A 12,742-nucleotide genomic window follows, 5' to 3' on the forward strand; every position below is an offset into this window, starting at 1 on the left:
AATGTGAGCCACACATGTAATTTAAATTTTCTAGTTACCATATTTAAAAAGGTTAGATTAATCGTAATATATTTTGCTTAACCCAATATATTAAAAACATTATCATTGCAACATGTAATCAATATAAAACTCGAGATCTTTTATTTGTGTATATTTCACTAAGTCTTTGGTATCAGGTATATCGTTTATGCTTACGGCACATCTCAATTTGGACTAGCCACATTTCAAGTGCTCAGTAGTCACGTGTGGCTAGTGGCTACCATATCGGACAGCACAGTTCTAGATCTAAATGGAAAAACAGATGTTCTATACTCTCAAAAAGACACTGGTCCTACATGGCATCTAACCACAAAATGTGTATATTTCCAATAGTTTTAGGTGAGTAAGTAATGAATTTTAAAAAGCCACTGAGCTAGAAGTCTAGTGGAGTGGTCTTGCAGCTACCAGCAAGTGGAACTTTATATTTTGGGAAATCAAATGCTGATGTACCTCATTTCCACTGAAAAGTGCAGGATGTTTACATGCTCAATTTTTTTTGAGAGGAAGCAATGTGGTTGCAGTAAAAGGAAAAATCAAGGTTTTCATTAAAGGTAACTGGTTGAGGACCAGAGGGCATTATTTTAGATTAAAACAATAGAAAAAAAATACAAAGCCACTGTCAAGGCTCCAGAAGAAAATTATTCTAAATTTGGTCATCAGGAGTACACAGGAGTGTTTTGTTACTGAATGAAGAAGTAGGTTCAATATAAAAAACACTTATCTGAAAGAAGTATATAATTTTGGTACAGGATATAATACTTGGTATAGCTTTTTAAAAATTAATAAAAATAAGAGAAATCTCCAAATTCACAAAAGATGTAGTCTTCTGAATCCAGAGGCAGGAGATAAAGTGGAAGATGGTATAATGCTTTGAAGATGAGCAGAAAAGAGTACAGGAATGGAAACCTAAAATGATAGATAGAAGGTGACTGTCTACTTGCTATCAAATAAGTTTCTGTCCATTATATCATAAATATAAACATTCAATACTTCAGCTCATCAACTATAAATATGAATCAACCCTTATTCTAAGTCACGATGCACTGGGAAAGCTGCACACAAACCTAATAGTGGTTCTCTAAGAAAAACACAATAGAAATGAGAGGGTAAAAAGAAGAAGTTCTATGATAACCGGACAAGAGAAATAAACTACTCAAAAACTAGACACATAGCCTGGAAAGTGAAAGGCTAAGGAACAGGCTCTGCAAAGATTAGATTAAAAATAATCAAGTAGATCTGATATAATGTCATAGCAGGCAAACATACTTTCCCTCAAAAGCTCCTTGACATGAATGCCACTGCCATGAACAGTATCTGTATAAAGTAGATATTTCAGGATGCAGGATGTATCTTACAATGCAGTTATGGTTAAAATCAGTAAGTGTGGGGCTTCCCTGGTGGCGCAGTGGTTGAGAGTCTGCCTGCCGATGCAGGGGACACAGGTTCGTGCCCCGGTCCGGGAAGATCCCACGTGCCGCGGGGCGGCTGGGCCGGTGAGCCGTGGCCGCTGAGCCTGCACGTCCGGAGCCTGTGCTCCGCAACGGGAGAGGCCACAACAGTGAGACTCCCACGTACCGCAAAAAAAAAAAAAAAAAAAAAATCAGTAAGTGTGAAGAAAAATTATGTAAAATTAAGATTATCCTTAAATTCCTTAAAATCAACCACTAGGCACAGTAAACTTAGTTTTGTGTATGCTACAGTAATATGTAACACTACATATATAACTTATATTGTACTTAACTTCTGTATAATTACAAATGCAAAATCTAACTCTATAGCATTTTTATTTGCAAAGAAAAGAGAACAGGAGCACAGAGTTGAATTGGGGAAGCATTTATGAAATGTAATCTGTATCATTAATACTTTGATAACCAGTTAGGGAATTAAAATTAAAAGCACTTATTGCTCAGAAAGTACACTTTCCAAGAAACTACCTTAGAAAAGTCCATAAACAATGTTTATAGGCCCCCATGATCCTCGCCTCCTGCTGTTCATGGCCTTCCATGATCCTTTCCCTTTGAGTGAGGTGGGACTATGACTTGCTTCTAACCAACAGGACATGTCAAAGGTGATGGGACGTATGTGATGATGTGCATATGATTACGTTGCATAAGATTACCACACCTGTTTTCTGGACTCTCTCCCTCCCTTGCTGGTGTTAAGTCCTCACATGGGAAGGAACTTCAGGCGGCCTCTAGGAGCTAAGGGCAGCCTCTGGCTGACTGCTAGCAAGAAACTGAAACCCCCAGTCCTACAACCACAAGGAACCAAATCTGGCCAATAATCTGAGTGAACCTGGAAGCAGATGGAGCCTCAGATGACACTGTAGCCTCAGCCTACACCTTGACTGCAGCCTGGTGAGACCTTGAGCAGAGGATCCAGCTAAGCTTTGCCTGGACTCCTGACCCGTGGAAACTATAAGATAATAAATGGGTAAGGTTTTAAGCCGCTTATATCAGTGGTAATATTGTTATGCAGCAACAGTTAACTAATATATGAGACTTATACCTGAAATGGAATATCTGGCTGAAGAGGGATGAAAAACTCCAAAAACAAAAATTTAACACTATAATCACAAGTCATACAAACGATAGGAGAAAAAGGACATTCAAAGAAAACAATGGGGGGATATAAGGAATCCTCTTTGAAGCTCATGTTTAAATAGACAAAAATGGCATAACATAGGATTTGGTATATAAGCAATATTTATTAAGTGTCTGCTATGTGTCAGCCTCTGGGATAGAGTGGTGAACAAGACAGATAAATATTCTGACCTCAGGGAACTTATATCCTAGTGACAGAATGCAGAACGTGGAAGTCTCAAATCCAAAGTAAGCTCACGTTCATAATCAGATTAAAGGCCCCCAAAAGAATTTTGTTTCGTGAAATAACATTTAGAAAAAGAAGATGAACAAGGAAGGGAAAAGCACAGCTTGGGGAAGACAGTGCACAGATGGCAGAGGGAAAGCAGAACTACTCGTTCTATTTTGGTAATCCTTGGTCTATTTTGCTTCAGTATCTTCCACCACTAAGAAAATTTTCCAACTATTAAGAGTGGTACAGAGCTTCCCTGGTGGCACAGTGGTTAAGAATCCGCCTGCCAATGCAGGGGACACGGGTTTGAGCCCTGGTCTGGGAAGATTCCACATGCCACGGAGCAACTAAGCCTGTGTGCCACAACTACTGAGCCTGCACTCTAGAGCCCACGAGCCACAACTACTGAGCCCGCATGCCACAACTACTGAGCCCGTGTGCCACAACTACTGAAGCCCTCCCACAGGTCTAGTGCCCATGCTCCGCAACAAGAGAAGCCACTGCAATGAGAAGTCCGTGTACCGCAACGAAGAGTAGCCCCCGCTTGCCGCAACTAGAGAAAGCCCGCATGCAGCAACGAAGACCCAACGTAGCCATAAATAAATAAATGTTTATTTAAAAAAAAAAAGAGTGGGACAAATTTTAGCAGTTTAATATGAGTTTAAAGTCTCAAAACAACTGAAGCATCAGGTGTCCCAATTCCTTTTTACTAACAATGAAATAAGGACCCAGAGATGTTAATATTCTTGGTGATGAAAAAGAAGTAAACATCCCTATCAACAGAGATGGATGAGTTTGCACTTTAAAAATCACCTGTCCTGGGGCTTCCCTGGTGGCGCAGTGGTTAAAAATCCACCTGCCAATGCAGGGGACACGGGTTTGAGGCCTGGTCCGGGAAGATCCCACATGCCTGCTGTGGAGCAACTAAGCCCGTGAGCCACAACTACTGAGCCCACGAGCCACAACTACTGAAGCCTGCACGCAGCAACAAAGACCCAACGCAGCCATAAATAAATAAATACATAAATAAACTACATTGTTAAAAAAAAATCACCTCTGTCCCTAACAGAGGATAACAGGCAAAACATAAAAAGAGAAAACCAAAACAACACATGCTAACTCAGACAGAGAATAGCATCAATGTGGACAGAAACAGAAATGCATGGCTCAGCAGGATTTGAGGCCACAGGCATGATGGATTGTGAGTCATTTTTCTGTGTGTGTCAGGGAGCAGGAGTGGTGGCCGGAGCTGACTCCTGCAGAGGAAAGGGATTCGAAGTGCTTGGTGTAAGAGCAGGAAGACTGTCAGTGTCTGAAGCCAGGGGCTAGGTAGTGCTTTCCTGCTTGTGTAGGGGTACTGGAAAACAAGCAATTGTCTACGCGCTGACTAGGGCTATTGGCTTAATGGAAAATGAGTCTGGAAGGGAAAATTCCAAAATACATGAAGAAATCTATTATTAAAACATCAGCCATGGTGTTGGGAAAATAAAAAAGCTCCATGCAAGAGAATCAAACTGGACTACTTTCTCACACCATATATAAAAATAAACTCCAAATAGATTAAAAACTTAAATGCAAGACCTGGAACCATAAAACTCTTAGAGAAAACACAGGCAGTATGCTCTCTGACCTTGGGTGCTCAATATCACTAATCAACAGGGAAATGCAAATCATAACCACAATGAGCTAGATACCTGTCATAATGGCTATTATCAAAAATACTACAAACAACAAGTGTTGGCGAGGGTGTGGAGAAAAGGGAACTCTTGGACACTGTTGGTGGGAATGTTAAGTTGGTACAGCCACTGTGGAAAACAGTGTGGAGGTTCCTCAAAAAATCAAAAGTAGAGCTACCATACGATACAGCAAATCCACTTCTGGGTATTTTTCCAAAGAAAACAAAAACGCTAGTTAGAAAAGATATATGCACCCCGACGTTCATTGCATCACTATTTACAATAGCCAAGATATGAAAGCAACCTAAGCATCTATTAATAGATGGATAAAATGGATAACTTTATAATATATATAAAATGGAATATTATGACATCTTGCCATTTGCGAAAATATGGATGGACTTGAAGGGTATTGTGCTAAGTGAAATAAATCAGACAGAGAAAGAAAATATAGCATGATTTCACTTACATGTGGAATCTAAAAAATAAAACAAATGAATAAACATAATAAAACAGAAATAGACTCATAGAAACAGAGAACAAAATGCTGGTTGCCAGGGGGTAAGGGGGTAGCAGAATGAGTGAAATAGATGAGGGAGATTAAGAGGTACAAACTTCCAGTTATAAAATAAACAAGTCATGGGGATGTAATACACAGCATTGGGAATATAGTCAATAATATTGTAATAATTTTGTATGGTGACAGATGCTAACTAGACTTACTGTGGTGATCATTTTGTAATGTACAAAAATACTGAGTCACTATGTTACACACCTAAAACTAATGTAATATTGTAAGTCAATTATACTTCTATTAAAAATTGATTAAATTAAAAATATATATATACTTTGTATATATACTATATAAATTAGACATTACAGCATATCATATGCTAGCTTGCAAGCATCACTTCTAATGAAAATGTATGGAAGGGGAAAAAATGACATCAGTCAACAAAACATAACATCTGGAATAGAATTCATTCCAATCCAGTGGTTAGGACTCTGCGCTTCTACCGCAGGGAGCACGGGTTCAATCCCTGGTCGGGGAACTAAGACACTGTGTGTCCGCAGCACCGCCAAAAAGAGAAAAAAACAACAACAAAACAAAACAGTAACAACAAAAAAACACAAAGAGGTAGATTAAGGTATGATTTCCATGAAAAAAAACCCCATGAATTACAAATCAAAAGAAAAGAGAAATAAAATCAGGTGGACATGAAAAATAACCAGTTAAAGACTGTAGAAATGAAATTACTGAGTGAGATTAAAAAATGTAATAGATGAGATAAACTGTAGAATAGACAGAGAAAATAGGCAAAGTAGTGTTCCCATATACTGCTGGTGGTATTTACACATGGTAATGAAAAAGAATGGGACAATAGTTATATTTAACAACACAGATGAATTTCCCAAATAAAATGTTGAGTGAAAGAGGCCAGATCAAAGATTGCATACTGTATTACTCAGTCTCTCGCTTATATTTTTAATATATAAAGTATTAGCAACATGCAAAACTAACTTCCGTGTTTAGGGTTACACATTTAAGCGTTAGAATTGTAAAGAAAAGTAAGAAAGTGATCATAATAAAAGTCAGGGCAGGGTTAACTTAGGGGAAAGGGGAGAGGATGTGATTGGGAGGGGCACATAGAAGGTTCCTGGTAGTTTTCTGTTTCCTGACCTGGGTGAGGTTACATGGGTCTTCTTTTTATAATAATTTGTTAAGCTGTACATTGATGTTTTATGCATTTTTTTCTATACATGTGTTACATTTCACAATTAAAACATTTTTGTTTTGTTTGTCTTAAAGAGAGAATTTGGAAATGTAAGGTAGATACTGAGAAACTCACCAGGGATGCAGCACAGAGAAACAAAGAGATTAAAAATATATAAAAGGGCAGTTAAGAGACATGGAGGGTGGGTTGGAAGGTTCCAATATCCGTACAATAGCAATTCCAGAAGAGGATGGAGGTAATGGTAGAGAAGCAATATTTGAAGAGACAATTGTTGAGAATGTTCCAGAACTGAAGACAGACTTGTATCCCAGTACCTAACAGAATAAGTAAAAATAAATCCAAACTCAGGCACATCATAGTAAAACTATGGGACATCAATGATAAGGATATAACGTTTAAAACTTCCAGATTACCTATCTACAAAGGAACCACTTTTAAATCAGAACAGCGAAGGTCTCATCAGCATCAAAAAATGGCCAGAAGGGATGCAGATAAAGCAATATCCACCCCAGAGAGAGAGCAAAATAAAGACAAACCTAAAAAAGAATAGGCTCACCGCGCCAGACTCTATGAACTGTGAAAGGCTATCCCTCAGCAAGAAAAAACTGGGGGTGGGGGACGATGTAAAAGGTATGGGACCAAGGAAACGATACTGGACACAGAAATTGACAAAATATGTCAATTGATATGATTTATGATTGACTGAAAAGAAAACAGTATGAATTATTGAATGTTTAAGAAAAAGGGGAAATGAAAATTTTAAACTCAATAACATGATTATGGATGGAGGTGGCAAGGGTAAAGCATTCAAGGTCCTCATCATGGTTGGGCGGTTATTAAAAATACTAAACAATTATAAGCACTCTTAGAAAAATATATAGTTATTATTTTGAAGATACTAGCAAAAAACCCCAAAACAACAACAAAAAATGAGAAATGTGTTATGTTGCTTCCAAATCAGCAGAGGGAGAATGAAAGAAGACTAAAAACTAAGAGGGGTAGTTATAGTTTCAGTTTTCAAAAAGGGTAGAAAGTTACTTTTTGAATACCTCAGATTGCCAAGCCTAACAACAATCTGTCAAATGAAAGAAATGGGTATTAAATATCTGCTTTGTAAGCACTTTAACCCAAAAAGGAAGCAGTGTGACCAGGTGGAATTTGCATGAATTCACTGAGAAAAAGTTTTACCCACCTAACTTTATTCTCTGCACTCTTTTTTGATTTTCTTAATTTTACAAAATGTTTGTTAACTGAAGAGAATTCGGAAAAGAATTCTCTATTGTTGTTAATATACTAGTGTGTGTGTGCTGTGATCAAGTTGCTAGGTTAGTAGAAGGGTGTGACATATGGGAGATGCAGTGAAAAGAACACTGGACTTGGTAGACTGGAGCCCTGAATACTCAGATTTACAAGGAAGGAGACGGCACAGTGGAGCGGCCTAGGCATCTAGACTTTGATGCCCAATAACCGGGATTTGCATCGACGATTGGCTACTTACTAGCTGTCAAGCTACCTTGGCCAAATGACTCCAATTTCACTTGTCTTCTTCATGTATAAAACAAGGGGATAGCAGGGTGTAGCAAAGCCTGTTGTCATCTAATCTATTGCCCCTCTTTACTTTAAAATTCTATGAAACTAAAAAAAAAAAAAAAATTACATGAATCAAAACGAAATCATATGGGGCTTCCCTGGTGGCGCAGTGGTTGAGAGTCCGCCTGCCGATGCAGGGGACACGGGTTCGTGCCCCGGTCCGGGAAGATCCCACATGCCGCAGAGAGGCTGGGCCCGTGAGCCATGGCCGCTGAGCCTGCGCGTCCGGAGCCTGTGCTCCACAACGGGAGAGGCCACAAAAGGGAGAGGCCCGCATACCACACACACACACACAAAACCCAAAAAACCCAAAAAAACGATATCATAAAGCTTATGTGTTAAGTCTCCAGATGAGACAAAACTGGAAGAGGAACAGTGGGAAGAGTGAAAAAGCATTCAGACAGTGTCAGAACAGGCTGAAATTACTATCCTGAAATTTAACAGGAAGAAACAAAGACCTCAATTTAGATTAACAAAAGATCGTCTGTGCAAATACAAAATGGCATCGACTTGGCTTGATAATAATTCATTTGAAAAAGAGCGAGACATTTTAATATATGCTCCTGGAGCCAGTGATATGATGGGGTTATTAGACTAAATTAATGAACACTCAGGCTAGAGTAGCAGAAACAGTGTTTATGGTCACGGAGGCACAAATCCCACAGTGGGGATACCTCATTTTATTGTGCTTCACAGGTACTGTGTTTTTTGCAAATTGAAGGTTTGTGGTAACCCTGCACAGAGCAAGTCTATTGGTGCCATTTTTCTAACAGCACTTGCTCACTTTGTGTTCCTGTGGCACATTTTGGTAATTCTCCCATTTTTTCAAACTTTTATTATTATAGTTGTTTAAGGTGATCTGAGACCAGTGATTTTTGGTGTTGCTATTGTAATTGTTTTGGGTTGCCATAAACTGTGCCTATATAAGACGGCGAACTTAATGATATATGTGTGTGCTCTGGGCTTCGCTGGTGGCGCAGTGGTTGAGAGTCTGCCTGCCGATGCAGGGGACACGGGTTCGTGCCCCGGTCCGGGAAGATCCCACATGCCGCGGAGTGGCTGGGCCCGTGAGCCATGGCCACTGAGCCTGTGCGTCCGGAGCCCGTGCTCCGCAACGGGAGAGGCCATAGCAGTGAGAGGCCATAGCAGTGAGAGGCCCGCGTACCGCAAAAAAAAAAAAAAAAAAAAAAAAAAAAAAGTGTGTGTTCTGCTCCACCAAGTGGCCGTTCCCCATCTCTCTCCCTCTCCTCAGGTCTCCCTATTCCCTGAGACAGAACAATAACGAAATTAGGCCAATTAATAACCCTGCAATGGCCTCTAAGTGTTCAAGTGAAAGGAAAAGTCACATGTCTCTCACTTTAACTCAAAAGCTAGATAGAAATAATTAAACTTAGTGAGGAAGGAACATCTAAAGCTGAGATAGGCTGAGAGCTAGGCTTCTTGCCCCAAATGCTTAGCGAAGTTGTGAATGCAAAGGAAAAGTTCCTGAAGTAAATTAAAAGTACTCCAGTGGACACACAAATGATAAAGAAGTGAAATAGCCTTGTTGCTGATATGGAGAAAGTTTGAGTGGTCTGGATAGAAGATCAAACCAGCTACAACATTCCCTTAAGCCAAAGCCTAATCCAGAGCAAGGCCCTAACTCTCTTTAATTCTATGAAGGCTGAGAGACGTTAGGAAGCTTCAGAAAAAAATGTTTGGAACTAACAGAGGTTGGTTCATGAAGTTTAAGGAAAGCAACTGTCTCTGTAACATAAAAGTACAAGGTAAAGCAGCAAGTGCTGATGTAGAGGCCACAGGAAGTAATTCAGAAGATCTAAGACACCTTCATTAATGAAGGGGGCCACACTAAACAACAGATTTTCAGTGTAGATGAAACAGCCTTATAGTGGAAGAAGATATATCTGAAACTTTCATAGCTAGAGAAGATAAGTCAATGCCTGGCTTCAGAGCTTCAGAGGACAGGCTGACTCTCTTGTTAGGGGCTAACGCAACTGGTGACTTTAAGTTGAAGCCAATGCTCATTTACCATTCTGAAAATCCTAGGGTCCTTAAGAACTATGCTAAATCTACACTGCCTGTGCTCTATAAATGGAACAAGAAAGCCTGGATGACAGCAGATCTGTTCACAACATGATTTACTGAATATTTAAAACCCTCTGTGGAGACCTAATGCTTAGAAGAGGATTCCCTCCAAAATATGACCACTCATTGACAATGCACCTGGTCACACAAGAGCTCTGATGGAGACATACAATGAGACTCATGTTGTTTTCCTGCCTGCTAATGCAACATACATTCTGTAGCCCATAGATCAAGGAGTAATTTTGAATTTCAAGTCTTATTGTTTAAGAAATACATCTTGTATGGCTACAGCTGCCATAGATAGTGATTCCTTTGATGGGTCTATTCTGGGCAAAGTACACTGAAAACCTAGTAGAAAGGATTCACCACTCTAGATGCCATTAAGAACATTTGTGATTCATGGGAAGAGGTCAAAATTACAACATTAACAGGAGTTTAGAAGAAGTTCATTCCAACCCTCATGGATGACTTTGAGAGGTTCAACACTATTTCTAGGAAGTAACTAGAAATAGCAAGAGAACTAGAATTGGAAGTGGAGCCTAAAGATGTGAGTGGGGACTTCCCTGGTGGCACAGTGGCTGAGAATTCGCCTGCCAGCGAGGGGGACACGGGTTTGATCTCTGGTCCGGGAAGATCCCACATGCCACAGAGCAGCTAAGCCTATGCACCACAACTACTGAGCCCATGCACCACAACTACTAAGCCCGTGCGCCACAACTATTGAGCCCGTGTGCCACGACTACTGAAGCCCGCGCGCCTAGAGCCTGTGCTCCGCAAGAGAAGCCACCGCAATGAGAAGCCCGCGCACCACAACAAAGAGTAGCCCCCTACTCGCTGCAACCAGAGAAAGCCTGCGTGCAGCAACGAAGACCCGAGGCAGCCAAAAATAAATAAATAAGTAATAAAAATAAAGATGTGACTGAATTGTTGCAATGTCATTATAAAATTGTAACAGATGAGGAGTTGCTTCTCATTCTTACAGACAACACTGTGGTTTTCATTAGCTTTGAATGTTTGTCACATTATCTATACTGAATGAAATGTACTTACTTCTAATGCATAATACACTGGTTTGTCTCTGCCCAGTTTGTAAGCCACTGTGGTCAGAAGGCCATGTTCAGAAAATACACACTGTAGGAAAGAGAAAAAGATTTCATTAGTCAGGAAAACAAAAAGATAGCATTAGAATATTTTTAAAGCAAAAATGATCTAGTTACAACATAATTCAATAAATATAACAATTTAGAAAATAGATCTTAAAAGTCAAAATTACCAGTATTAAGAACAGTACACTTAAACAGTATAAAAAGTTTATCCCTCGTTCCAAATTAGATTTGCATTAAGAATCTGACAAAGTCCTAGTATAGATATCCCACTAACACAATTAAACACACACATGTAAAATTCAAAGAACCTAAAATGGTTCTTACAAGAACCATTCACATGTAGTGATTTTCATCATTTTTACTGAGTTCTAAATTAAACCCTGATAGAAATTAAATAAAAGCTCCTGACTCAAAAGTAACTTAATAGCAAATTATGCTCAAGTATTATTTATATGAAGTTAAAGAAGACTTTCACTAATCTTTTAATTTGAAAAAAACCAACCTTACGGCCTGTATTACATAGTAAGAAACAGCCTGTTCCATACCTATAGTTGGGGGAAGAATGAACAGTAGGACAATTTTATTAAAAGTAAATGATGAAACATTAATACTACAAAACTAACATTTAACTTAGAACAATAAAAGTAATTTATATTAAAGTTTTAGAAAAGTTCTAAAAGCTAACAAACATCACAAACTCTTTGGAATAATGTTTTAAAGAACAGTCTAGAAGAAAATGTACTTAGTGCAATCCTAATGGAAAAATGCAAGTACAGTATTTGGCACTTAGTCATAGCCCAGGGCCATGTTCATAAAATAGCACTGAGGTACAATAAATCCTAAATTCTGTCACACTTACATTGCTATTAATCCCCATGGAGTGAAGCATCATGACTAACAGGCATTCAGCAATGGGGCGGGCCAGCCTAGCTCCATCATTAGCACAGTCATAAACTTCTGGCATGGAGAGGGGGTAGGTCCAGGGTACAGGAGAGTGTAGGTGGACTTTGGGAAAATGAGGGGCCCAGAGGGAAAAGCTATTGCTGGTCTACTTTCCCTGTTCTCTGTGGACAGGGCATTCTACTAACACTGGTGGGAGAGTCATAGCCAGCACGTAACACAGCTGCCGTGGAAGAACTGAATTTATTTTGTGACAGCCTTATCAGCAAAACCTTCGGACTCTGCAACAAATCTGGTGCTTGGACATGAGTGAGTGGTTTTGACTTGTGCCAGGCAGATAAGCAGCCCAAACTGATATCAGTAAGGGTCACATGGCGACAGTTTTCAAATCAGTTGGCTGTGACTATCACCCTTGGCTCTCCACAGCTGTCCTGCCCTGTTTGGGATTCCCTCCCCACGGGACTTGTGGGGCAAATAGAAAGCCAGGGCAATTTTTTCTGATAACCATTTTTCCAGGCACCACTGTTGTGAATGAGAATTAGCCCAAGACCGTCTATCTCTTCTGCTTGATTGTCGGCCTGCATGGGATTCATGAATATCTAAGTTTTCAAAGACACCAGTCAAATGACACCAGGTACGGGTAATAATATATATACGAATTCAAACACATAAATCGCTACGCCTTTTTACTTCTGTGACGCTGAAAAAGCTATATATTTTAAGTCAATCTCCTTTAATAAATATTCGTAAAAATGGAAGTGAATTTTCTGTTCCACACTATTTAAAGGAGAAATCT

The 12,742-nt window shown here is 39.5% G+C and overlaps 1 protein-coding gene across 11 annotated transcripts in view; it reads right to left on the reverse strand.

The window, feature by feature from the left end:
• Window positions 1–12,742, reverse strand: part of GK (glycerol kinase) — a 76,891-nt gene that overhangs the window by 12,165 nt on the left and 51,984 nt on the right. For all 11 annotated transcript variants that reach the window (XR_004524385.2, XR_012329278.1, XM_073799273.1 and 8 more), the window contains 2 exons: window positions 11,549–11,591; window positions 10,991–11,071 (listed from right to left, as the gene is read on the reverse strand). Coding sequence is in view for 9 of the 11 variants with exons in the window: in XM_073799273.1 (XP_073655374.1) it covers window positions 10,991–11,071; window positions 11,549–11,591 (124 nt within the window). In the remaining 2 variants the exon portion in view is untranslated. The remainder of the gene's footprint in view (window positions 1–10,990; window positions 11,072–11,548; window positions 11,592–12,742) is intronic.

Source organism: Tursiops truncatus, chromosome X, assembly GCF_011762595.2.
Source record: "Tursiops truncatus isolate mTurTru1 chromosome X, mTurTru1.mat.Y, whole genome shotgun sequence".
NCBI lineage: Eukaryota > Metazoa > Chordata > Mammalia > Artiodactyla > Delphinidae > Tursiops > Tursiops truncatus.